This window comes from Ambystoma mexicanum, chromosome 13 (assembly GCF_040938575.1).
Source record: "Ambystoma mexicanum isolate Mex_15411 chromosome 13, UKY_AmexF1_1, whole genome shotgun sequence".
NCBI lineage: Eukaryota > Metazoa > Chordata > Amphibia > Caudata > Ambystomatidae > Ambystoma > Ambystoma mexicanum.
Genome location: NC_090938.1, coordinates 688288829 through 688315246, shown reverse-complemented (window position 1 = coordinate 688315246; position 26418 = coordinate 688288829). Strand labels below are relative to the sequence as shown.

Genomic DNA, 26418 nt, shown 5'->3' with positions numbered 1-26418 from the left:
AATGTAATGTATTTATAAAGCTTCATCCACAAGATTGTACTACCCATGGCGTTTCAAGAAGTACCTGAAAGGGCCAAAAAAACCCTCTTTAGCTCCGTGTGTGGTCCTGACATAGGTCAACCGTCCTTCCTGCTCAAACCGCGGTCTCCCCCTGTAGTCTCCCCCTGTATTGTCTGAAACCTCTTTCCATTTCCAAAATAGCACTCTGTAGTAGCCATGAGGTTGCTTCTGTTACATACAAGAAAACCAATGTAATGCTAAAACGAATTAACGCACTGACGCTTGAAAGAAGGTGGAGTCCTACGTAGCCCTACAGTGAGGTTTGACCAGCCACTCCCTCCATACTGACCCTTTGCCCTCCAGACTGCAGGCATGCTTGAGGTAGGGGCTCCAGTCGAAGCCGCCCGGCTCATCCTGTAGCCACCTCCGGAGGACCTGCCGGTTCACCTCCAGGTAGTCTGTCACAATGATCTCCTCAAAGTGGTCGCAGGCGCTCAGGAGCTGGTAGATGGTGGGCCCGGATCCGATGTCGATCAGGGTTTTCCCGCCGATTTCACCTGTGGGGCAAACATGTGAGGAAGGGTTAATATTCTCACCTGTGCAAGCATGGAGACATGTAAAGAAAAGGTATTAACATCACTGGTGTGCATGTAAGGTAGGGTTGACGAGCTGGTTAGAGGTCTCTGGAAGAGAGGATCCAGGTGAGACAGGGATAACATTCAACGAGGCGGTGCAGAAGACCAGGAAAATCATCCTAGAAGGACCCAGAACCTTCTTAAACTTAACTCCAGGAGTGGGCGGAGCCTACTATGATTCCTTGTCGGAATTCAGGACGAACACAGGCGCCCTTAGCACTTAAGGGGGGAATTATCCAGCCATGAACTACAGAAAGCAAAAACCAAAAACGTTCCCAGGTAATTTCGAAATATAGAGGATTTAAAACCCAAGGAAGGCGACAGAGCTGCCCACGGTGCAGAACAGGCACAAGCAACCATTGCAGCATTGGGGTATCTAGTATATCCGTTGAATGCCTTTCCATCGCATTCCTTTGCATCGAGAGGTTTGCAACGAAAAAATATGCATTGAATGCATGTTTTTGAGGGGTAAAGGGTTAATTTTTTTTGGATGGGTTTTAAAGGGTAACAAGTGGGGGGTTGGGGAGGGGACGCCTCCCACCCCCATTAAATAAAAAATGCATTCAATGCTAATTTTTTCGTTGCAAAAAATGAAATGGAAATGTCCCTCGTTGCAAAAAATTCGATGGAAAGACCATAAACTCAGCATTGGCTTCCATTGCCCCCAGTATTTCCCAATACCGCTCGACACTCCACTTTTCTGTACACCAGCATTGCTTTGGCGGTGACCACAGAGTTTTGCCATTGTCCCTAGACCAACATGGGTATTGTACATTCATGCCTTGGCCTGATAAGGAGGTTCTTTTTTCCCTTAAGGAAATACTTTACTAACCACTACATCTTTGGTAGAGTTCTTCTGGAGAAAATATTAACATGAAACATCCTGTCTAAATTCAATTTGGGATTCAGGGAAGGCCTAGGGACAAACTTGTGCCCGATAGTGGCAAACGCATTGTGGCTGAAGGAGGAGAGGGTCTAGTTTGCATTCATGGACCTCACGACTGCATTTGATAAAGTGAATAGGGACATTTTATGGTAGTGCTTGAGAGACCATAATTGGCCTCAAAATATTATTCCAATGTTTAATCCTTATTAGTCAGAATCTCACAGCATCTGTGACAAGTGGTAGCAAGGGGAACCGCACACAGTGGTTTCCAGATGAGACTGGTGCGAGACACGGTTGTATAATGGCCCCAGTTTTGGTCCCATTATATATAAATAGGCTTATGGAACTGGCATACGCAGCGACACAGTTCCAATTGCCAGAACGATGCAGGCCCTCTAGAAGCTTATTGATGGAAATACTGATTTTATGGATAGATTGGATTTGGAAATCAATGTCAGTAAATCGGCTGTGATGATTTGCCAGAGTAACCCTCCAAGAAGCCAGTTTGGCCCTTCTCCTTCCTTTCCAGTCAAGGTACTAAACTAAACCGTGCGGCATTCTAGGATTATTTAGGCATGACCTTTACCTCATCTCTCTCTGGTACAAGACACTGCACTAACCAAGCAAATAGTATGGCCCAAGCCAAAGGTGGTGTCTTTCGTTTTGCAATAACGTACACATGTTCAGCAATGGAGTGAATGCTAAAAATCTATTTATCTAAGGTTATTGCAACAGCAAAATATGGAATGGGCCTTCAGAGCAATGGCAATTTGGACAAACTACAAGTCAACAAGTTTTTTTAAACTTTTGTTTGGTTTACCTTTGTCCTCACCAAATGTTGCAGTTTATCTGGGGGTGGGATTTCACTTTTTGGAAGATGAACTTCCGCTGGAGCCTATGTTTTTATAGTTGCGCATCTGGGGTAACGCGAGCACGGTTTTAACCCAACAAATTATTATTTGGTTGTTATCGTTTGGAAAAAAAATCATGCCCATTTCTTGGTCACGACATATAAGAAAGCTGTCCAACAGTCTAAATTGCAAAAATGTATTAACAAACCCTACTGGTATCACGTGCAAGGCAGCCAAGTCCTGTCAAAATAATCCTCATGTGATCTTGTCAGCCCAAAGGGAGCATGTAGAGCTGAAGAAAAGCAGTATTTCTTAACACGCCTCACTGTCTTCCATTGGTATCATATTTTCTAGATTTTTAAACTGACAATACTTAATTATAAGAGCTCATTTTAAAATGCTTCCTTTGAAGACTGTAACCGCTACATGGGCCGACCCTCCATCTAATAATGTTATTTGTGATATGTGAAATGATGATATTGAAAACTTGTTGCACTTTCTTTTTTTCTGTCCAGCTTAACCCAATGTCCGCACTTGCACTTTACTCCCATTATAACATGCATTTTTTTCATTGCAGACCTGCAATGCATTTTATCTTGTTGGCCGACTCTTCTTTGGTTTCTTGGACCCTACTGTTCCATCTGAGAACAGCCTTGGATATTAGAAGAAAGCCGTCAACTAATATTTAGCTTCCTCATGGAATGTAACTTGCATAATTTATATGTCCACTAGTAGACTATTTTTGTGTATAACCTACTATTGGAAAGTTTGTACTAGATGGCACGACAACCTTTTATTGCTATTTTATGATTTTTTAAAATCAGTTTTACATTTTGTATTTCTTGTGTATTGCATTGTAGATTTTATGGTATTTTCTACCAAAATAAATCTGATTGACTGGTTTACCAATCTTCTTTGTTCACTTTGGTAATATCTGTAGTTTACTTGGGTGGGCACCACTCGATGCACCCCTTCTACAGAGCTTCAGCCTTGATTTCCCGGCCACCACTACCACAGGTGAGCCAATGACACCGCAGGGACCTGTCTAACCTCGGCAGACACAATACCCAGCCTCTCGGGCCTGAGAACACTTACTTTTATTACCAGTGACTGTCCCTCCTTGGGTCAGGGACTGGACGAAAATACGACATGGGATTCGAGGTATTAGGAGTACGAGTTACTGTTCTAACTCGAGTGGGGCGTCGAAAATCAGGGACCGCTCTCTGGGATGGGGGCAAAAAGGTGCTGGATATCTGTCTTCCAGGGGGGAAAATGAGGCAGGGGTATTAATATCACCTTTGGGAATGTGATGCCTGAGTAATTCTCTCACGTGGGGCATGTGTGACAGAGTTTATAGATTTACTTGGGGGGGGGCATGTGGATAGTCCTCACCGGGCGGTACGTGTTGCTGGGATATTAAACTCATGGGGGTGGGGGGGAATTTGAGAATGGGCCTTTAATGTCACCTGGGGGAACATGTGGCGGGGATATTACTCCCACCTTGTGGCATCTGAGGTAGGAAAATTAATCTCACTAAGGCTATGCCTGAGCTCACCAACGCTGGTCGCCGTGAGCTTGCGTGTAATTTTAGTGGGGACAAAGGTGTTTCCCCCTCCAACTTTTGTGGCACCCCATTTTGTCCTACTCATTTGGAAGGAGCCCCTTCCATTTAGATGTCAGGTCGCCCCCAACATTTTCAGCAAAGTTACTCTACTGTCCGCGAGGCAGAGGCTCCATCCTTCGTCCAGAGTCATCCTGGTGCCCCGGGCGGGGCTCGAGTTTAGATTGTTGCCGGAAGAGATTATCAGCACTGCAGTGGGGGCTTGAGAAGGTGCTGGCTCTGACCTGCCAGCTGGAGTGAGGCAGATCAGCCCGTGAGGGCTGGAGTGGCCCCCTGGAGAACCAGAGGAGTGTGTCGTGTGCCTCAGCCTTGAATTGCCCCGCCAGTATTCTTGGCATGCTTCTCATCCTCTAGATGCATCATTGTCTATTGTCTATCAGAATGGCTCTGTCATGGCCCAGGGCTCTCAGCCCAACCGCCTCCTTCTTGATAGGCGCCTTTGGTCTCTCATCAACTTCCTCTCTTCTCCTGCCAATCCTCCGTCTGCCACCCGTCTTTCCCCTTCTCCACCACCAATGGGCATACCACATCCCTGTATCCCTCCTCGGAAGACCATCAAAGGTGTCAACCAGCGTTACCTAGCTTTACTTTACTTTAGATTTGTATTGCGCAGGCCGTAGAGGGCGCAACAGACTCAGAACAAACAGAGAACAGTGTGGGCAGGAGCTATGGGGCAGATCTCTTAGCTCTAGTAGACGAGTTTATGCAAACAGGTATGTTTTTAGTTTTCTTTTAAAGAGATCCGTTGTCTTTAAACACCTAAGTTCCATCAGTAAATCATTCCAAGCTTTAGGGGCTGCAAGATGAAAGGCTCCATTTGAGGCTTTCACAGTCCTACATCTAGCTACCCTCAACTCTCGCTCTGCCGTTAAACACTCCTCTGACATCTGCCTCCTTCTTGAAGACTTTGACCTTGATGTTCTTGCTCTCACTGAGATGTGGTTCACTTGGCGCCTAGAAACACTTGTGTACAGGCACGTTATAAATGACTTATGTCATATCATAGTGGTGTTGTTGCTCCAGCGCATGTGATTGTGTGATCTCCGATGCCCTCCATCTGCACATCTCTCGATGCGGCCCCGTGATCGGGCCTGGCAGCAGTGGTGATGTTGGAGGGCGCAGGGGTGCCGCGGTTTGAGTCTCTTTGAGGAGGGCTGCCACCAACCGAGATGTTTTGGTGTGAACCAGGGGACTGGAGCTGCTGCCTGCTGCCAAGGCGTAAATCCGCCTCACCCTGCAAGGGACCTACGCCCACAGTACTGTTGAAGTGTCGGAGGGAGGAGATGCCGACCCAGGTTGGGCCTCCCGGCATGGGACTGTGGTCCTGCTTGGATCCAAGAAGCAGAGCTCTTCTAGATGGCTGCAGAAAGGCAGAGAGGGTGAGCTGAACAGCTCTTTGGCAAGCTCGGGACACTGTGGTACCTGCATGCCTACTCTGGGTGGAGAGTGTGAGCTAAAAGGCCTACCTATCCTTGGGTGGAAGCGAGGGGCTCCAGGCCTCACAGGGACTTCTGGCATACTGGTTGAGAGCTTGAGGGTCCAGGGGCTGTGATGGGCAGTTGAAACCGGATACTGGTACACAGCCTCTGAGATGGTGACTGTAGGGGCATTGTGTTTGCAATGGAGGCTGCTGTGAAACAGCTGCGTTCCCGGACAGAGTTAATCATATGCTCTCAATCAGTGCAGTATCCACTGGGCATCTAACATGTACCATCATCGATTTTTTGTTGGATTGTAGACTGATTTTGATGAATAGCTACATTTAATTCAGAGAAGAAGAGGGGATGCTTCAATTTGCCATAACATTACAATCACCTGAAGTGCCTTGTGAATGGGGATTTAAGACACTTTTCCTTGTAATCCAGTGAAGGGTTCTTCCCACCTGAGTTGCCTTCCTTCCCCCTCTGCTGCTGGAGCAGCGCAATACCCCTTTCAGCGACCTGTTTGATGTCATGCACCCGATTGCTTTTGGCGACCTGGGACGTCTCATGCACCTGACATGTCTGCAACTATCTTGCTGCTAACCCGATAGGTGAGTTTTTTCATGCATTTCGCAGTATGTCTGTGCATTGCAGTTTCTCCCTCTCTCGATCTTTCCATTTCTCTGCTCTCTCCCTCCATGGTACTCTCCATCTCTCCTATTTACTCAAACTGCTACTTTATCACCTATCCTACCTCTCTCTAAAATCCTGGAAGGAAAAAGTTCAAAAAAGATCTCCTGCTCTACAATCCTAGCCTGTCCATCGCGGACAGCTACGTTCCAGTCAGACTGTCACAGACATTCTCTTTGTCGTTCCCTCTCTGGACCTATGGATTGCCCACATGGTCTCTTTCCTCTCCCCTTTCTCTTCGTTATCCATTGATGGTGGCACCAGATGGGAAGTACTCTTGGCATGCTTCTTATTTGTTTGTTTGTTTATTATTTGTAATGTGCAAACATACCCTAGGGTAACAGGGCTCAGCAGTTACATGAATGTGCGAAGCTTAGTTACAACAACAAAAATATATACATACACAAGTAATAGTAACAGCAGGATTATATACATATATACAGATAAGCACATGTAGGTACAATATGTACATATAAGAACATGAAAGACTTAACACCTGGATGTGTTAGAGGGCCTATGTTTTCAACCATAAAACAACCTTAGATCGGAAGTTTTGATAAGTCAAGTCCATTCTGAGAGTTGGCGGTAAGGAATTCCACAGTTTAGCTGCTTTCACTGGAAAGCTGTTGCCCCCTATGGTGGAACGTTTGAAGTTGGGGACAGAAAGGCAGTCTTTATAGATTGTTCTTGTGGGTCTCAGGGAGGTCTGTCTATGAAATCTGTCAATCAGATAAATCGGAGCAGCGTGATTGAGAGATTTGTGAGTAAGTGATGCAGTTTTTAGGAGGATTTTGTCTTTGATAGAGAGCCAATTATTCTGTAGGCTATGTGGTGTGATATGATCTCTTGTGGAGATGCCTCATGCCGCTCTAAGAGCGTTATTCTGAAGAGTTTCTAGTTTGCTGGTGGTGGCTTTGGAGGAACCAAGATAAAGAGCATTGCAATAGTCCAGGCGGGACAATATGAGGGCTCTAGCGAGGGTCAGACTGCTAGTGTCAGACAGAAAGGGTTTGGCTGCACGGATCAGTTCACACGTGTAAGCCGTGGAGGAAGCTAAGGAGTTCACCTGTCTGTTGAAGGAGAAGTTAGAATCCAAATAGAAGCCTAGTGTTTTAACCTCTTGTCCTACTTTGATGCTGTTGCCATTTCTTTAGACTGGAAGTAGTGCCCAGGATGATAAGTTCAGTTTTATCATCATTCAGGCATAGTCCATGTGTGGCCATCCATGCCTGGATGGTGATTTACACTCTATTCACCAAGGCCAAATCCTTTCCATAATCTCCAGAAAGCGGGAGGAGGATCTGGGTATCATCTGCGTAGTTGGTCTAAGTGATACCGAGATGATCCAGATCATCGAAAAGGGGCTTGATAAATATATTGTACAGTGTGGGGGTGACACAAGAGCCCTGTGGCACACCACAGGTGATAGGTATGGGGTCTGCTGCTGCTGTAGGTGAAAAAACCCTCATGGTTCTGCCGTTAAGGAATGATCTAATCCATGTGGTGGCCTCAACGGAGAAGTGAGCTGATGTGTTGAGGTGGGTGCATAGGACAGAGTGGTTGACCAGGTTGAATGCTGCAGAGAGGTCTAGGAGGAGGAGTAAGGTAGCTTGGCCATTGTCTCTGAGCTGATCGATCTGTGTTTTAAGGTCAATAAGAGCAGTCTCAGTCCCGTGTTGAGGACGGAAGCCTGATTGCCTAGCTCCTAGTAGGTGATGTTCTTCCAAGTACTTCTGTATTTGTACGTAAGCAACCTTATCCAGGATTCTTAGAAGGAAAGGTACAGTCGTTATAGGTCTATAATTTGTAGGCATAGCTGGGTCAAGTGTAGGTTTTTTTAGTAGCGGAAGTACCCAAGATTGTTTTAAATTGGTAGGGATGGAGCCGGTGGAGAAGGAAGCGTTAATTAACTTCGTGATGAAAGGGGAGAGGTCGCGGGCAGCATCCTTAATGAGCTGAGCAGGGCACAGATCTCCCTGACAGTTGGAAGGTTTCAGTTGCAGGATGATTTTTTCTACTTCAACTATGGTGACTTTAGAGAAGTTGAAGCGGGTGGTTTCCATTAAAGTAGGCTTCTCAGTCGGTTTGGAGGGGAGGGGGTCATTCAAGGAGGCTTTTTTACAGGAGATTTTATTTTGTAGGGTAGCAAGGCATTTTGGATTTCTGAGCACCAATTTTTATCTTTAGTACAAGTATCTGGTTGTACTAAAGGGGTTTCTACTTCTTTGAGGATGGAGAATAGTTCCTTCATGTTTGATTTGGCTTGGGATATGCGGGAGTCGAAGGAAGTTCGTTTTGCTAGGCAGATTTCTTTTTTGTAAAGGGCTTGCTTATCCTCTGGGTGCATCATTTATGTCTATAAGAATGGTACTGTCCAGCGCTCTCATCCCATCCTCCTCCTTCTTGATAGGTGTCTTTGGTCTCTCATCAACTTCCTCCCTTTTCCTGCCCCTCCACCATCTGCCGCCCGTCTTGCCCCTTCTCCACCATGAATGGGCATACCACATCCCTGTACCCCTCCATCAGAAGACCATCAAAGGTGGCAACCAGCTTTACCTAGCTACCCTCAACTCTTGCTCTGCTGTTAAACACTCCTCTTACATCTGCCTCCTTTTTGAAGACTTTGACCTTGACGTTCTCGCTCTCAGTGAGATGTGGTTCACTGCCAGCTCTGTCACTGCTTTTGACACACTCCTCCCTGAGGGCTACAAGATCCTCTCTAAACCCAGGATCAACCGGTCTGGAGGTGGAGTGGCCTTGATCTTCACTGAATGGGTTCCTGCTATTATGATTCCCACTCAGACTTACTCTTCCTTCAAATGCCTTGTCTGCAGGCTTGGTGTCTCTCCAACCCTCTCGCTGACTCTCACCACCATCTACAGGCCCCCTGGCCCAGTCTCCCTCTTCCTCGCCGAGTGGTCTGACCTCACCTCTTTTCTTCTTGCCTCCAACTCAAAGGTTCTCCTCCTCAGAGACTTCAATATTCACCTTCACTCTCCCAATTCGGCCACTGGACTCTTCCGTAGCCTCTGTGACTTGCATTCCCTTACCATTCACCCCTCCGGTCAGACGCACTCTGCCAGACAGACCTTGGATGCCCTCATCACAGCAGACATCCCGATCTCCAACCCTCTCACTACACCACTCTCCTGGTCTGACCATCCTCTCACCTGGATGTCTTAGGTCCCTCAGCTAAGCCTCTGCCTGCACTGCCAGTCTGCTCCGTCATTCGACCGATGAAGCAAGTATCAGTTGCTGCTTTTGCCGCCACTTTCATTCCCCCTCCCTCTCTTGCCACGGACTCCGACACTGACTCTGCCCTTGCTAATCTTCACCTCTCTATCACCAACACTCTGAAACATCCTTGCCCCTGTCACGCGGATCTGCATAAAGCCTGCATCCAAACGCAACACCTGGTATGACTCCGACCAAGCCGCTCTGAAATGCAAGTGCAGAGTTGCTGAGAGGAAGTGGCAGGAATCAGGCACAACCTCTGACGGACTGGCCTGCTTCCTGCTCTAAAGGCACTACAGACTCTCCATCCGCTTGAAGAAGAGGGCCCATTTCCAAGCCTGAATCTCTGGGGCCACTAACAACACAGGTGAACTGTTTAAAATCTGCAAGGAACTCACCAATCCTACTGCAGTCTCCACTTCACCCCTGCCATCCCTGACTCTCTGTACTTCACTGGCCTCGCACTTCCTAACCAAAACTCAGGACATCTTGTTCTCACTCTCCTCTACTCCCCTCTCTCCTGCCTCCCCAGCTCTTGGGCCTCCCTTGGTCCCCCTCTCCGTTTCCCTCCTACTCTGCTATTTCTCGCGCATAGCACCGGATGAGGTCTCTAGACAAGTCCTCTTCATGAAAGTCTCCTCCAAACAGGTGCTCCGCTGCTCCTCCAGAATGATTAAGGACCACATTGCCTCCATTGCTCCAGCCTTGCCCGATTTCTGTAATCACTCCTTTGCCACTGGCTCCTTCCTTCCACCCCTCAAGCACTGCCTTGTGCATCCTCTCCTCAAAAAGCCCTCTGCCAACCCCTCCTTCCTGGCTAACTACCACCCTATCTCCATTACCCCCTTCAAACTCCTGGGCAAACTCCAGGAGAAGCTGGTCATCTCCCAACTGATCCAACACCCTGAATCTGTTGGTTGTCTCCACGACCCCAAGTCTGACTTCAGAGCAGCCAGAGACACTGAAACTGCTCTACTGAACACTTGCTCTCAAATCTCGATTCCAACTCTCCATCTGTCCTTATCCTTCTGGATCTTTCCTTTGCCTTCAACACGGTCAAGCAGGCCACCCTGACAAATCGGCGCTTGGCATCATGGGCCTGGCACTGGACTGGTTGACCTCATTCCTCTCCGACCGTCCTTTCCAGGTTCATCTGAGCCCTTTTCTCTCCCCTTTCGCACTCTCCACCTGCAGTGCCCCTCAAGGCTCTATCCTCTCACTCAACATCTACCTTTCCCCACTGGCCCACCAGTTCTCCTCCTTCTCTCCTCACTTCCAGGGTTATGCAGACGACACCAGCTCTCCTTAAGCTTCCCTATCCTGCCTCCTCTTCTTCCTCTCTCATTCCAGGCATGGTGTGATGCCAATGATCTATGCCTTAATGCCAGTAAGACTGAGATCCTTCTCATTGGGACCCCAGTCCCCTCCATCCCCACTACCCTCTGGCCACCCTCCCCTCACCCTTTTGTGAGGCAAAAAACCTTGGTGTCATCTTTGACTTCTCTCTCTCCTCACATGGTGGACCTTGCCAAGAAGGCCCACTATCAGCTGCACCTAATCAGAGGCATTCTCCCTTCCCTCACCTTCCCCCAGAAACTCAATGTCTCCAGAGATCCGGTCCTCTTTAGGCTTGACTACTGCAACAGCCTCTTCCTCGATCTTCCTTTATCCTCCCTTTACCTCCTTCAACTAATCCAGAATAGGAATGTAAAAATGATGCTTGGCCTCAATCCCAGGGACCGCATCTCTCCGGCCTTAAAATCTCTCCATGGGCTCCCGGTTGCTGCTAGGATCAAATTCAAGACCCTCTGGATCATCCAAAAGGCTTTCTGGGGCCTGGGACCCTGCAACATCCAACTCTATCACCCTAAATATCTCCCTGCTAGAGCCCTTCGTTCTTCTAGCCCCAACTCTGCAGATAAGAGGCTTCTCTAAGCAGAGAGTGGGGGGTAGATCGCTCTCCTCCCCAGGTGCCTCCCTCTGGAATGGCCTCCCTGCCCCTCTCAGGCTTGAGCCGGATCTCCTTAAATTCCATAAGGTCCTTCCCTCTCCCCACTAACACCCCGTCTGCCATAGTGACTGGCTGCCTGGTTCCCTCTGAGTTCTACAGAGCAGCTGGACCCCAGCCCAGCCCATCCTCCTCCACGCACTTAGCATGTGGGCCCAACGCCCTGCACCCCATGCAATCCCTGGCACTTGCCCTCCTGTCCTCCCCTTAGCACTCGCCTAGCCCCGGTGGCCCTCTTCCATCTCCCTCCTCCCCCTTTTCACTTGCACTCTCTCCTCTTTACCCTGCACGTCCCTTCCCACCCTAGCACTTTGTGTATTGCACAGACCGGAGCCCCCCCTCTCCTTCACACTTCTCGTTGCTGCACTTGCATGATCCGAATGTCACAAGGCCTAGTAGCACCGTTATTGTTATCTTTATCTCTTGTGCCCCCCCTCTTTTGTCTTGTGGCGCCTTAAAACACCTTTTGTTGGATAGGCGCCTTACAAATATCCAATAAAAAATCAAATAAATAAAAATCAAACACAGGGGCATGGCAAGCAGAGGAAAGTACATTCCCGGGAAGGGGGCAAATGAGGCATAGATATTAATCTTACCTGGGGGGACAAGTAAGGTTGGGGTGTGAGTCTCACTGGTGGGAAGTTGAAGCATGTGTGTTCATGTCACCGTGGGCCATGTGAGGCATGGATAATACCGTTAACTGAGGGCTTGAGGATGGCATGTGAGGCAGGAATATTCTGGCAAGCATGGATATTCATTTTACTGGGTGGGGCATATGGATAGTCACGTGACCTGGGGGAACGCGAGGCGAGGATATTAATCTCGCCTGCAGGGGGCATGTGAGGCGAGGGTCTCACCTGCAGGGGAACGTGAGGCGAGGGCATTAATCTCGCCTGAAGGGGGTATGTGAGGTGAGGATATTAATCTGTTTAATGCGCCTCAGATCCCCTCAGGGGCTTGAAACTATGTGTCCCACTAGCGTATCCCCCTTACCACTGCCCCTGTATCTTATTTTCCTGGCAAGTAATATGCGCACTGTTTTAGAAATCACATTTCTTGAAAGAATTTGCAGTGCACAAACAACAAATGCAATACTCTAAAGGAGAAGTGTGGCTGCATGAAGCAAGAAGGGGTTCGAGGTAAGAAGCAGGGCCAGTGCTATGAAGACGCTCTAGTGGCATTCACCAGCATTAGAGCTATGAAGCCTGGCTAGGGATATGAAGCCTGGCTGGGGATATGAAGCATGGCTGGGGATACGAAGCATGGCTGGGGATACGAAGTAGGGTTGGAGATATGAAGCATGGCTGGGGATACGAAGTAGGGTTGGGGATATGAAGTCGGGTTGGAGATACGAAGCATGGCTGGGGATACGAAGCAAGGTTGGAGATATGAAGCATGGCTGGGGATATGAAGCATGGCTGGGGATATGAAGCGTGGCTGGGGATACGAAGCAGGGTTGGAGATATGAAGCATGGCTGAGGATATGAAGCAGGGTTGGAGATATGAAGCATGGCTGGGGATACGAAGCAGGGTTGTAGATATGAAGCATGGCTGGGGATACGAAACAGGGTTGGGGATACGAAGCCGGGTTGGAGATATGAAGCGTGGCTGGGGATATGAAGTATGGCTGGGGATACAAAGCAGGGTTGGAGATATGAAGCATGGCTGGGGATACAAATCAGGGTTGGGGATATGAAGCCGGGTTGGAGATATAAAGCATGGCTGGGGATACGAAGAAAGGTTGGAGATATGAAGCATGGCTGGGGATATGAAGCATGGCTGAGGATATGAAGCAGAGTTGGAGATATGACGCATGGCTGAGGATATGAAGCAGGGTTGGAGAGATATGAAGCATGGCTGGGGATACAAAGCAGGGTTGGAGATAAGAAGCATGGCTGGGGATACGAAACAGGGTTGGGGATACGAAGCTGGGTTGGAGATATGAAGCCTGGCTGGGGACATGAAGCATGGCTGCGGATACGAAGCAGGCTTGGGGATATGAAGCAGGGTTGGAGATATGAAGCCTAGCTGGGGATATGAAGCATGGCTGGGGATACGAAGCAGGGTTGGAGATATGAAGCATGGCTGGGGATACGAAGCAAGGTTGGGGATATGAAGCCGGGTTGGAGATACAATGCATGGCTGGGGATACGAAGCAAGGTTGGAGATATGAAGCATAGCTGGGGATATGAAGCATGGCTGGGGATATGAAGCGTGGCTGGGGATACGAAGCAGGGTTGGAGATATGAAGCATGGCTGGGGATACGAAGCAGGGTTGGGGATATGAAGCCGGGCTGGAGATATGAAGCCTGGCTGGGGATATGAAGCCTGGCTGGGGATATGAAGCATGGCTGGGGATACGAATCAGGGTTGGGGATATGAAGCCGGGTTGGAGATATGAAGCATGGCTGGGGATACGAAGCAAGGTTGGAGATATAAAGCATGGCTGGGGGTATGAAGCATGGCTGAGGATATGAAGCAGAGTTGGAGATATGAAGCATGGCTGGAGATATGAAGCAGGGTTGGAGATATGAAGCATGGCTGGGGATACGAAGCAGGGTTGGAGATACGAAGCATGGCTGGGGATACGAAACAGGGTTGGGGATACGAAGCTGGGTTGGAGATATGAAGCCTGGTTGGGGACATGAAGCCTGGCTGGGGATACGAAGCAGGGTTGGAGATACGAAGCCGGGTTTTTAGATATGAAGCATGGCTGGGGATACGAAGCAAGGTTGGAGATATGAAGCATGGCTGAGGATATGAAGCAGGGTTGGAGATATGAAGCATGGCTGGGGATACGAAGCAGGGTTGGAGATATGAAGCATGGCTGGGGATACGTAGCAGGGTTGGGGATATGAAGCTGGGTTGGAGATATGAAGCCTGGCTGGGGACATGAAGCATGGCTGGGGATACGAAGCAGGGCTGGGAATATGAAGCCGGGTTGGAGATACGAAGCCTGGCTGGGGATAGGAAGCATGGCTGGGGATACAAAGCATGGCTGGGGATACGAAGCATGGCTGGGGATACGAAGCAGGGTTGGAGATATGAAGCAGGGTTGGAGATATGAAGCATGGCTGGGGATATGAAGCATGGCTGAGGATACGAAGCAGGGTTGGGGATACGAAGCAGGGTTGGAGATATGAAGCAGGGTTGGAGATCTGAAGCATGGCTGGGGATATGAAGCAGAGATGAAGATATGAAGCATGGATGGGGATACGAAGCAGGGTCGAGATATGAAGCATGGCTGGGGATATGAAGCTTGGCTGGGGATATGAAGCAGAGATGAAGATATGAAGCATGGATGGGGATACGAAGCAGGGTCGAGATATGAAGCATGGCTGGGGATATGAAGCATGGCTGGGGATACAGAGCATGGCTGGGGATACAAAGCATGGCTGGGGATATGAAGCAGAGTTGAAGATATAAGGCATGGCTGGGGATACGGAGTAGGGTTGGAGATATGAAGCCGTTTTGGCCAAATGAAGCAGGGCTGGGGGTGTGAAGCAGTGTTGGGCATATGGAGCAGAGCTGGGGGGTGAAGCAGTGTTGGGCGTATGGAGCAGGGATGGGGTATGAAACAGTGTTGGAAGTATGGAGCAGGGCTGGGGTGTGAAGCATTTTTGGGTGTATGGAGCAGGGCTGGGGGTGTGAAGCAGTGTTGGGTGCATGGAACAGGGCTGGGGGTGTGAAGCAGTGTTGGGCGCATGGAGCAGGGCTGGGGGTGTGAAGCAGTGTTGGGGGTATGGAGCCGGGCTGGGGGGTGAAGCCGTGTTGGGCGTATGGAGCAGGGCTGGGGGTGTGAAGCAGTTTTGGCAGTATGGAGCCGGGCTAGGGGTGTGAAGCAGTATTGTGCGTATGGAGCAGGGCTGGGGGTTTAAAGCAGTGTTGGGCATATGGAGCAGGGCTGGGGTGTGAAGCAGTGTTTGGCGTATGGAGCAGGGCTGGCGGTGTGAGGCCGTGCTGGGCGTATGGAGCAGGGCTGGAGGTGTGAAGCAGTGTTGGGTGTATGAAGCATGGCTGGGGATATGAAGAATGGCTGGGGATATGAAGCATGGCTGGGGATACGAAGCAGGGTTGGAGATATGAAGCATGGCTGGGGATACGAAGTAGGGTTGGGGATATGAAGCCGGGTTGGAGATATGAAGCATGGCTGGGGATACGAAGCAAGGTTGGAGATATGAAGCATGGCTGGGGATATGAAGCGTGGCTGGGGATACGAAGCAGGGTTGGAGATATGAAGCATGGCTGAGGATATGAAGCAGGGTTGGAGTATGAAGCATGGCTGGGGATACAAAACAGGGTTGGGGATACGAAGCTGGGTTGGAGATATGAAGCCTGGCTGGGGATATGAAGTTTGGCTGGGGATGCAAAGCAGGATTGGAGATATGAAGCATGGCTGGGGATACGAATCAGGGTTGGGGATATGAAGCCGGGTTGGAGATATGAAGCATGGCTGGGGATATGAAGCATGGCTGGGTATATGAAGCATGGCTGAGGATATGAAGCAGAGTTGGAGATATGAAGCATGGCTGAGGATATGAAGCAGGGTTGGAGATATGAAGCATGGCTGGGGATACAAAGCAGGGGTGGAGATATGAAGCATGGCTGGGGATACGAAACAGGGTTGGGGATACAAAGCTGGGGTGGAGATATGAAGCCTGCCTGGGGACATGAAGCATGGCTGGGAATACGAAGCAGGGTTGGGGATATGAAGCCGGGTTGGAAATATGAAGCCTGGCTGGGGATATGAAGCATGGCTGGGGATACGAAGCAGGGTTGGAGATATGAAGCATGGCTGGGGATACGAAGCAGGGTTGGGGATATGAAGCCGGGTTGGAGATACGAAGCATGGCTGGGGATACGAAGCAAGGTTGGAGATATGAAGCATGGCTGGGGATATGAAGCGTGGCTGGGGATACGAAGCAGGGTTGGAGATATGAAGCATGGCTGGGGATACGAAGCAGGGTTGGGGATATGAAGCCGGGTTGGAGATATGAAGCATGGCTGGGGATACGAAGCAAGGTTGGAAATATGAAGCATGGCTGGGGATATGAAGCATGGCTGGGGATATGAAGCATGGCTGAGGATATGAAGCAGAGTTGGAGATATGAAGCATGGCTGAGGATATGAAGCAGGGTTGGAGATATGAAGCATGGCTGGGGATACGAAGCAGAGTTGGAGATACGAAGCATGGCTGGGGATACGAAACAGGGTTGGGGATACGAAGCTGGGTTGGAGATATGAAGCCTGGTTGGGGACATGAAGCATGGCTGGAGATACGAAGCAGGGTTGGGGATATGAAGCCGGGTTGGAGATATGAAGCCTGGCTGGGGATATGAAGCATGGCTGGGGATACGAAGCAGGGTGGCAGATATGAAGCATGGCTGGGGATACGAATCTGGGTTGGGGATATGAAGCTGGGTTGGAGATATGAAGCATGGCTGGGGATACGAAGCAAGGTTGGAGATATGAAGCATGGCTGGGGATATGAAGCATGGCTGGGGATATGAAGCAGAGATGAAGATATGAAGCATGGATGGGGATACGAAGCAGGGTCGAGATATGAAGCATGGCTGGGGATATGAAGCATGGCTCGGGATATGAAGCAGAGATGAAGATATGAAGCATGGATGGGGATACGAAGCAGGGTCGAGATATGAAGCATGGCTGGGGATATGAAGCATGGCTGGGGATACAGAGCATGGCTGGGGATAAAAGCATGGCTGGGGATATGAAGCAGAGTTGAAGATATAAGGCATGGCTGGGGATACGAAGTAGGGTTGGAGATATGAAGCCGTTTTGGCCAAATGAAGCAGGGCTGGGGGTGTGAAGCAGTGTTGGGCATATGGAGCAGGGCTGGGGGGTGAAGCAGTGTTGGGCGTATGGAGCAGGGATGGGGTATGAAACAGTGTTGGAAGTATGGAGCAGGGCTGGGGTGTGAAGCATTTTTGGGTTTATGGAGCAGGGCTGGGGGTGTGAAGCAGTGTTGGGTGCATGGAACAGGGCTGGGGGTGTGAAGCAGTGTTGGGCGCATGGAGCAGGGCTGGGGGTGTGAAGCAGTGTTGGGGGTATGGAGCCGGGCTGGGGGGTGAAGCCGTGTTGGGCGTATGGAGCAGGGCTGGGGGTGTGAAGCAGTGTTGGCAGTATGGAGCAGGGCTAGGGGTGTGAAGCAGTATTGGACGTATGGAGCAGGGCTGGGGGTTTAAAGCAGTGTTGGGCATATGGAGCAGGGCTTGGGTGTGAAGCAGTGTTTGGCGTATGGAGCAGGGCTGGCGGTGTGAGGCCGTGTTGGGCGTATGGAGCAGGGCTGGAGGTGTGAAGCAGTGTTGGATGTATGGAGCAGGGCTGGGGGTGTGAAGCCGTGTTGGGTGTATGAAGCCTGGCTGGGGATATGAAGCATGGCTGGGGATATGAAGAATAGCTGGGGATATGAAGCGTGGCTGGGGATACGAAGCAGGGTTGGAGATATGAAGCATGGCTGGGGATACGAAGTAGGGTTGGGGATATGAAGCCGGGTTGGAGATATCAAGCATGGCTGGGGATACGAAGCAAGGTTGGAGATATGAAGCATGGCTGGGGATATGAAGCATTGCTGGGGATATGAAGCGTGGCTGGGGATACGAAGCAGGGTTGGAGATATGAAGCATGGCTGAGGATATGAAGCAGGGTTGGAGTATGAAGCATGGCTGGGGATACGAAACAGGGTTGGGGATACGAAGCTGGGTTGGAGATATGAAGCCTGGCTGGGGATATGAAGTATGGCTGGGGATACAAAGCAGGGTTGGAGATATGAAGCATGGCTGGGGATACGAATCAGGGTTGGGGATATGAAGCCGGGTTGGAGATATGAAGCATGGCTGGGGATACGAAGCAAGGTTGGAGATATGAAGCATGACTGGGGATATGAAGCATGGCTGGGTATATGAAGAATGGCTGAGGATATGAAGCAGAGTTGGAGATATGAAGCATGGCAGAGGATATGAAGCAGGGTTGGAGATATGAAGCATGGCTGGGGATACAAAGCAGGGTTGGAGGTATGAAGCATGGCTGGGGATACGAAACAGGGTTGGGGATACAAAGCTGGGTTGGAGATATGAAGCCTGGCTGGGGACATGAAGCATGGCTGGGGATACGAAGCAGGGTTGGGGATATGAAGCCGGGTTGGAGATATGAAGCCTGGCTGGGGATATGAAGCATGGCTGGGGATACGAAGCAGGGTTGGAGATATGAAGCATGGCTGGGGATACAAAGCAGGGTTGGGGATATGAAGCCGGGTTGGAGATACGATGCATGGCTGGGGATACGAAGGAAGGTTGGAAATATGAAGCATGGCTGGGGATACGAAGCAGGGTTGGAGATATGAAGCATGGCTGGGGATACGAAACAGGGTTGGGGATATGAAGCCGGGTTGGAGATATGAAGCCTGGCTGGGGATATGAAGCATGGCTGGGGATACAAAGCAGGGTTGGAGATATGAAGCATGGCTGGGGATACAAATCAGGGTTGGGGATATGAAGCCGGGTTGGAGATATGAAGCATGGCTGGGGATACGAAGCAAGGTTGGAGATATGAAGCATGGCTGGGGATATGAAGCATGGCTGGGGATATGAAGCATGGCTGAGGATATGAAGCAGAGTTGGAGATATGAAGCATGGCTGAGGATATGAAGCAGGGTTGGAGATATGAAGCATGGCTGGGGATACGAAGCAAGGTTGGAGATACGAAGCATGGCTGGGGATACGAAACAGGGTTGGGGATACGAAGATGGGTTGGAGATATGAAACCTGGTTGGGGACATGAAGCATGGCTGGGGATACGAAGCAGGGTTGGGGATATGAAGCCGGGTTGGAGATATGAAGCCTGGCTGGGGATATGAAGCATGGCTGGGGATACGAAGCAGGGTTGAAGATATGAAGCATGGCTGGGGATACGAATCTGGGTTGGGGATATGAAGCCGGGTTGGAGATATGAAGCATGGCTGGGGATACGAAGCAAGGTTGGAGATATGAAGCATGACTGGGGATATGAAGCATGGCTGGGGATATGAAGCATGGCTGGGGATACGAAGCAGGGTTGGAGATATGAAGCATGGCTGGGGATACGAAGCAGGGTTGGGGATATGAAGCCGGGTTGGAGATATGAAGCCTGGCTGGGGATATAAAGCATGGCTGGGGATACGAATCAGGGTTGGGGATATGAAGCCGAGTTGGAGATATGAAGCATGGCTGGGGATACGAAGCAAGGTTGGAGATATGAAGCATGGCTGGGGATATGAAGCATGGCTAGGGATATGAAGCATGGCTGGGGATATGAAGCAGAGTTGGGGATATGAAGCATGGCTGAGGATATGAAGCTGGGTTGGAGATATGAAGCATGGCTGGGGATACGAAGCAGGGTTGGAGATACGAAGCATGGCTGGGGATACGAAGCAGGGTTGGGGATATGAAGTTGGGTTGGAGATATGAAGCCTGGCTGGAGACATTAAGCATGGCTGGGGATACGAAGCAGGGTTGGGGATATGAAGCTGGGTTGGAGATATGAAGCCGGGTTGGAGATATGAAGCCTGGCTGGGGATATGAAGCATGGCTGGGGATACAAAGCATGGCTGGGGATATGAAGCATGGCTGGGGATACGAAGCAGGGTTGGAGATATGAAGCAGGGTTGGAGATATGAAGCATGGCTGGGGATATGAAGCATGGCTGGGGATATGAAGCAGAGATGAAGCTATGAAGCATGGATGGGGATACGAAGCAGGGTCGAGATATGAAGCATGGCTGGGGATATGAAGCATGGCTGGGGTTATGAAGCAGAGATGAAGATATGAAGCATGGATGGGGATACGAAGCAGGGTCGAGATATGAAGCATGGCTGGGGATATGAAGCATGGCTGGGGATACAGAGCATGGCTGGGGATACAAAGCATGGCTGGGGATATGAGGCAGAGTTGAAGATATAAGGCATGGCTGGGGATACGAAGTAGGGTTGGAGATATGAAGCCGTTTTGGCCAAATGAAGCAGGGCTGGGGGTGTGAAGCAGTGTTGGGCATATGGAGCACGGATGGGGTATGAAACAGTGTTGGACGTATGGAGCAGGGCTGGGGTGTGAAGCATTTTTGGGTGTATGGAGCAGGGCTGGGGGGTGTGAAGCAGTGTTGGGTGCATGGAACAGGGCTGGGGGTGTGAAACAGTGTTGGGCGCATGGAGCAGGGCTGGGTGTTTAAAGCAATGTTGGGCATATGGAGCAGGGCTGGGGTGTGAAGCAGTGTTTGGCGTATGGAGCAGGGATGGCGGTGTGAGGCAGTGTTGGGCGTATGGAGCAGGGCTGGAGGTGTGAAGCAGTGTTGGTGTATGGAGCAGGGCTGGGAGTGTGAAGCTGTGTTGGGGGTATGGAGCCGGGCTGGGGGGTGAAGCCGAGTTGGGCGTATGGAGCAGGGCTGGGGGTGTGAAGCAGTGTTGGCAGTATGGAGCAGGGCTAGGGGTGTGAAGCAGTATTGGGCGTATGGAGCAGGGCTGGGGGTTTAAAGCAATGTTGGGCATATGGAGCAGGGCTGGGGTGTGAAGCAGTGTTTGGCGTATGGAGCAGGGATGGCGGTGTGAGGCAGTGTTGGACGTATGGAGCAGGGCTGGGGTGTGAAGCATTTTTGGGTGTATGGAGCAGGGCTGGGGGGTGTGAAGCAGTGTTGGGTGCATGGAACAGGGCTGGGTTGTGTGAAACAATGTTGGGCGCATGGAGCAGGGCTGGGGGTGTGAAGCAGTGTTGGGGGTATGGAGCCGGGCTGGGGGGTGAAGCCGAGTTGGGCGTATGGAGCAGGGCTGGGGGTGTGAAGCAGTGTTGGCAGTATGGAGCAGGGCTAGGGGTGTGAAGCAGTATTGGGCGTATGGAGCAGGGCTGGGGGTTTAAAGCAATGTTGGGCATATGGAGCAGGGCTGGGGTGTGAAGCAGTGTTTGGCGTATGGAGCAGGGATGGCGGTGTGAGGCAGTGTTGGGCGTATGGAGCAGGGCTGGAGGTGTGAAGCAGTGTTGGTGTATGGAGCAGGGCTGGGGGTGTGAAGCCGTGTTGGGCGTATGAAGCAGGGCTGTGGGTGCAAAGTAGTGTTGGGGGTATGAAGCAGGGCTAGGGGTGTGAAGCAATGTTGGGCGTATAAAGCAGGGCGGGGGAGTGAAGCAGTGTTGGGTGTATAGAGCAGGGCTGGGGGTTTAAAGCCATGTTGGGTGCATGGAGTAGAGCTGGGGGTGTGAAGCCGTGTTGGGCGTATGGAGCATGGCTGGAGGTGTGAGGCAGTGTTGGGCGTATGGAGCATGGCTGGGGTGTGAAGCAGTGTTGGGTGCGTGGAGCAGGGCTGGGGGTGTGAAGCAGTGTTGGGCGTATTGAGCAGGGCTGGGGGTGTGAAGCAGTGTTTGGCGTATGGAGCAGGGCTGGGGGTGGGAAGCAGTGTTGGGCGTATGAAGCATGGCTGGGGGTGTGAAGCCGTGTTGGGCGTATGGAGCAGGGCTTGAAGGGTGAAGCAGTTTTGGGCGTCTGGACCAGGGCTGGGGGTGTGAAGCGGTGTTGGGCATATGGAGCAGGGCAATGGAGGTGTGGTGCAGTGTTTTGAGTATGGAGCAGGGATGGGGGAGGGAAGCAGTGTTGGGCGTATGGAGCAGGGCTTGAAGGGTGAAGCAGTTTTGGGCGTCTGGACCAGGGCTGGGGGTGTGAAGCGGTGTTGGGCATATGGAGCAGGGCAATGGAGGTGTGATGCAGTGTTTTGAGTATGGAGCAGGGATGGGGGAGTGAAGCAGTGTTGGGCGTATGGAGCAGGGCTGGGGCTGTGAAGCAGTGTTTGGCGTATGGAGCAGGGCTGGGGGTGTGAAGCAGTGTTGGACGTATGGAGCATGGCTGGGGGTGTGATGTTGTGTTGGGCGTATGGAGCAGGGCTCGAAGGGTGAAGCAGTGGTGGGCGTATGAAGCCGGGCTGGGGGTGTGAAGCCGTGTTGGGCGTATGGAGCAGGGCAATGGAGGTGTGATGCAGTGTTTTGAGTATGGAGCAGGGCTGGGGGTGTGAAGCAGTGTTGGGCGTATGGAGCAGGGCTGGCGGTGTGAGGCAGTGTTGGGCATATGGAGTATGGCTGGGGGTGTGAAGCCGTGTTGGGCGTATGGAGCAGGGCTCGGGGGGGTGAAGCACTGTTAGGCGTATGAGCCCGGCTGGGGGGGTGAAGCACTGTTAGGCGTATGGAGCAGGGCTGGGGGTGTGAAGCCGTGTTTTGAGGATGGAGCAGGGCTGGGGTGTGAAGCAGTGTTGGGCGTATGGAGCAGGGCTATGGGTGTGAAGCAGTGTTGGGCGTATGGCGTGGGGCTGGGATGTGAAGCAGTGTTGGGTGCATGGAGCAGGGCTGGGCATGTGAAGCAGTGTTGGGCGTATGGAGCAGGGCTGTGGGTGTGAAGCAATGCTGGGCGTATGGCGTGGGGCTGGGATGTGAAGCAGTGTTGGGTGCATGGAGTAGGGCTGGATGTGTAAAGCAGTGTTGGGTGTATGGAGCAGGGCTGGGGGTTTCAAGCCGTGTTGGGCGCATGGAGCATGGCTGGGGGTGTAAAGCAGTGGTGGGCGTATGGAGCAGGGCTGGTGGTGTGAAGCAGTGTTGGGCGTATGGAGCATGGCTGGGGTGTGAAGCAGTGTTGGGCATATGGAGCAGGGCTGAGGCATGAGGCCGTGTTGGGTGTATGGAGCAATGCTGGGGGTGTGAAGCTGTGTTGGGTTTATGGAGCAGGGCTGGGTGTGTGAAGCAGTGTTTGGCCTATGGAGCAGGGCTGGGGGGTGTGAAGCAGTGTTGGGCATATGGAGCAGGGCTGGGGATACGAAGCAGGGTTGGGGATATGAAGCCGGGTTGTAGATACGAAGCATGGCTGGGGATACGAAGCAAGGTTGGAGATATGAAGCATGGCTGGGGATATGAAGCGTGGCTGGGGATACGAATCAGGGTTGGGGATATGAAGCCGGGTTGGAGATATGAAGCATGGCTGGGGATACGAAGCAAAGTTGGAGATATGAAGCATGACTGGGGATATGAAGCATGGCTGGGTATATGAAGCATGGCTGAGGATATGAAGCAGAGTTGGAGATATGAAGCATGGCTGAGGATATGAAGCAGAGTTGGAGATATGAAGCATGGCTGGGGATACAAAGCAGGGTTGGAGATATGAAGCATGGCTGGGGATACGAAACAGGGTTGGGGATACAAAGCTGGGTTGGAGATATGAAGCCTGTCTGGGGACATAAAGCATGGCTGGGGATACGAAGCAGGGTTGGGGATATGAAGCCGGGTTGGAGATATGAAGCCTGGCTGGATATATGAAGCATGGCTGGGGATACGAAGCAGGATTGTAGATATGAAGCATGGCTGGGGATACGAAGCAGGGTTGGGGATACGAAGCATGGCTGGGGATACGAAGCAAGGTTGGAGATATGAAGCATGGCTGGGGATATGAAACGTGGCTGGGGATACGAAGCAGGGTTGGAGATATGAAGCATGGCTGGGGATACCAGGCAGGGTTGGGGATATGAAGCCGGGTTGGAGATATGAAGCCTGGCTGGGGATATGAAGCATGGCTGGGGATACAAAGCAGGGTTGGAGATATGAAGCATGGCTGGGGATACGAATCAGGGTTGGGGATATGAAGCCGGGTCGGAGATATGAAGCATGGCTGGGGATACGAAGCAAGGTTGGAGATATGAAGCATGGCTGGGGATATGAAGCATGGCTGAGGATATGAAGCAGAGTTGGAGATATGAAGCATGGCTGAGGATATGAAGCAGGGTTGGAGATATGAAGCATGGCTGGGGATACGAAGCAGGGTTGGAGATACGAAGCATGGCTGGGGATACGAAACAGGGTTGGGGATACGAAGCTGGGTTGGAGATATGTAGCCTGGTTGGGGACATGAAGCATGGCTGGGGATACGAAGCAGGGTTGGGGATATGAAGCCGGGTTGGAGATATGAAGCCTGGCTGGGGATATGAAGCATGGCTGGGGATACGAAGCAGGGTTGAAGATATGAAGCATGGCTGGGGATAAGAATCTGGGTTGGGGATATGAAGCCGGGTTGGAGATATGAAGCATGGCTGGGGATACGAAGCAAGGTTGGAGATATGAAGCATGGCTGGGGATATGAAGCATGGCTGGGGATATGAAGCATGGCTGGGGATACGAAGCATGGCTGGGGATACGAAGCAGGGTTGGAGATATGAAGCATGGCAGGGGATACGAAGCAGGGTTGGGGATATGAAGCCGGGTTGGAGATATGAAGCATGGTTGGAGATATGAAGCATGGCTGGGGATATGAAGCATGGCTGGGGATATGAAGCATGGCTGGGGATATGAAGCATGGCTGTGGATATGAAGCAGAGTTGGGGATATGAAGCATGGCTGAGGATATGAAGCTGGGTTCGAGATATGAAGCATGGCTGGGGATACGAAGCAGGGATGGAGATGCGAAGCATGGCTGGGGATACGAAGCAGGGTTGGGGATATGAAGCTGGGTTGGAGATTTGAAGCCTGGCTGGGGATACAAAGCATGGCTGGGGATACGAAGCATGGCTGGGGATACGAAGCAGGGTTGGAGATATGAAGCAGGGTTGGAGATATGAAGCATGGCTGGGGATATGAAGCATGGCTGGGGATACGAAGCAAGGTTGGGGATACGAAGCAGGGTTGGAGATATGAAGCAGGGTTGGAGATCTGAAGCATGGCTGGGGATATGAAGCAGAGATTAAGCTATGAAGCATGGATGGGGATACGAAGCAGGGTCGAGATATGAAGCATGGCTGGGGATATGAAGCATGGCTGGGGATATGAAGCAGAGATGAAGATATGAAGCATGGATGGGGATACGAAGCAGGGTCGAGATATGAAGCATGGCTGGGGATATGAAGCATGGCTGGGGATACAGAGCATGGCTGGGGATATGAAGCAGAGTTGAAGATATAAGGCATGGCTGGGGATATGAAGTAGGGTTGGAGATATGAAGCCGTTTTGGCCAAATGAAGCAGGGATGGGGGTGTGAAGCAGTGTTGGGCATATGGAGGAGGGCTGGGGGGTGAAGCAGTGTTGGGCGTATGGAGCAGGGATGGGGTATGAAACAGTGTTGGAAGTATGGAGCAGGGCTGGGGTGTGAAGCATTTCTGGGTTTATGGAGCAGGGCTGGGGGGTGTGAAGCAGTGTTGGGTGCATGGAACAGGGCTGGGGGTGTGAAACAGTGTTGGGCGCATGGAGCAGGGCTGGGGGTGTGAAGCAGTGTTGGGGGTATGGAGTCGGGCTGTGGGTGAAGCCGAGTTGGGCGTATGGAGCAGGGCTGGGGGTGTGAAGCAGTATGGAGCAGGGCTAGGGGTGTGAAGCAGTATTGGGCGTATGGAGCAGGGCTGGGGGTTTAAAGCAGTGTTGGGCATATGGATCAGGGCTGGGGTGGGAAGCAGTGTTTGGCGTATGGAGCAGGGGTGGCGGTGTGAGGCCGTGTTGGGCGTATGTAGCAGGGCTGGAGGTGTGAAGCATTGTTGGTGTATGGAGCAGGGCTGGGGGTGTGAAGCCGTGTTGGGCGTATGAAGCAGGGCTGTGGGTGCGAAGCAGTGTTGGGGGTATGAAGCAGGGCTAGGGGTGTGAAGCAGTGTTGGGCGTATAAAGCAGGGCGGGTGAGTGAAGCAGTGTTGGGTGTATAGAGCAGGGTTGGGGGTTTTGAAGCCATGTTGGGTGCATGGAGCAGAGCTGGGCGTGTGAAGCCGTGTTGGGTGCATGGAGCAGGGCTGGGGTCTGAAGCAGTGTTGGGTGCATGGAGCAGGGCTGGGGTCTGAAGCAGTGTTGGGCGTATGGAGCATGGCTGGAGGTGTGAGGCAGTGTTGGGCGTATGGAGCAGGGCTGGGGGTGTGAAGCAGTGTTTGGCGTATGGAGCAGGGTTGGGGGTGGGAAGCAGTGTTGGGCGTATGAAGCATGACTGGGGGTGTGAAGCCGTGTTGGGCGTATGGAGCAGGGCTTGAGGGGTGAAGCAGTGTTGGGCGTATGGAGCCGGGCTGGGGGTGTGAAGCCGTGTTGGGCATATTGAGCA

General features: G+C 51.5%; 1 protein-coding gene across 1 annotated transcript in view; it reads right to left on the bottom strand.

Annotated features, from left to right (window-relative positions):
- Positions 1 to 26418, bottom strand: part of PNMT (phenylethanolamine N-methyltransferase) — a 76786-nt gene that overhangs the window by 12192 nt on the left and 38176 nt on the right. The window contains exon 2 of the mRNA XM_069632947.1: positions 350 to 557. Coding sequence (XP_069489048.1) covers positions 350 to 557 — 208 coding nt within the window. The remainder of the gene's footprint in view (positions 1 to 349; positions 558 to 26418) is intronic.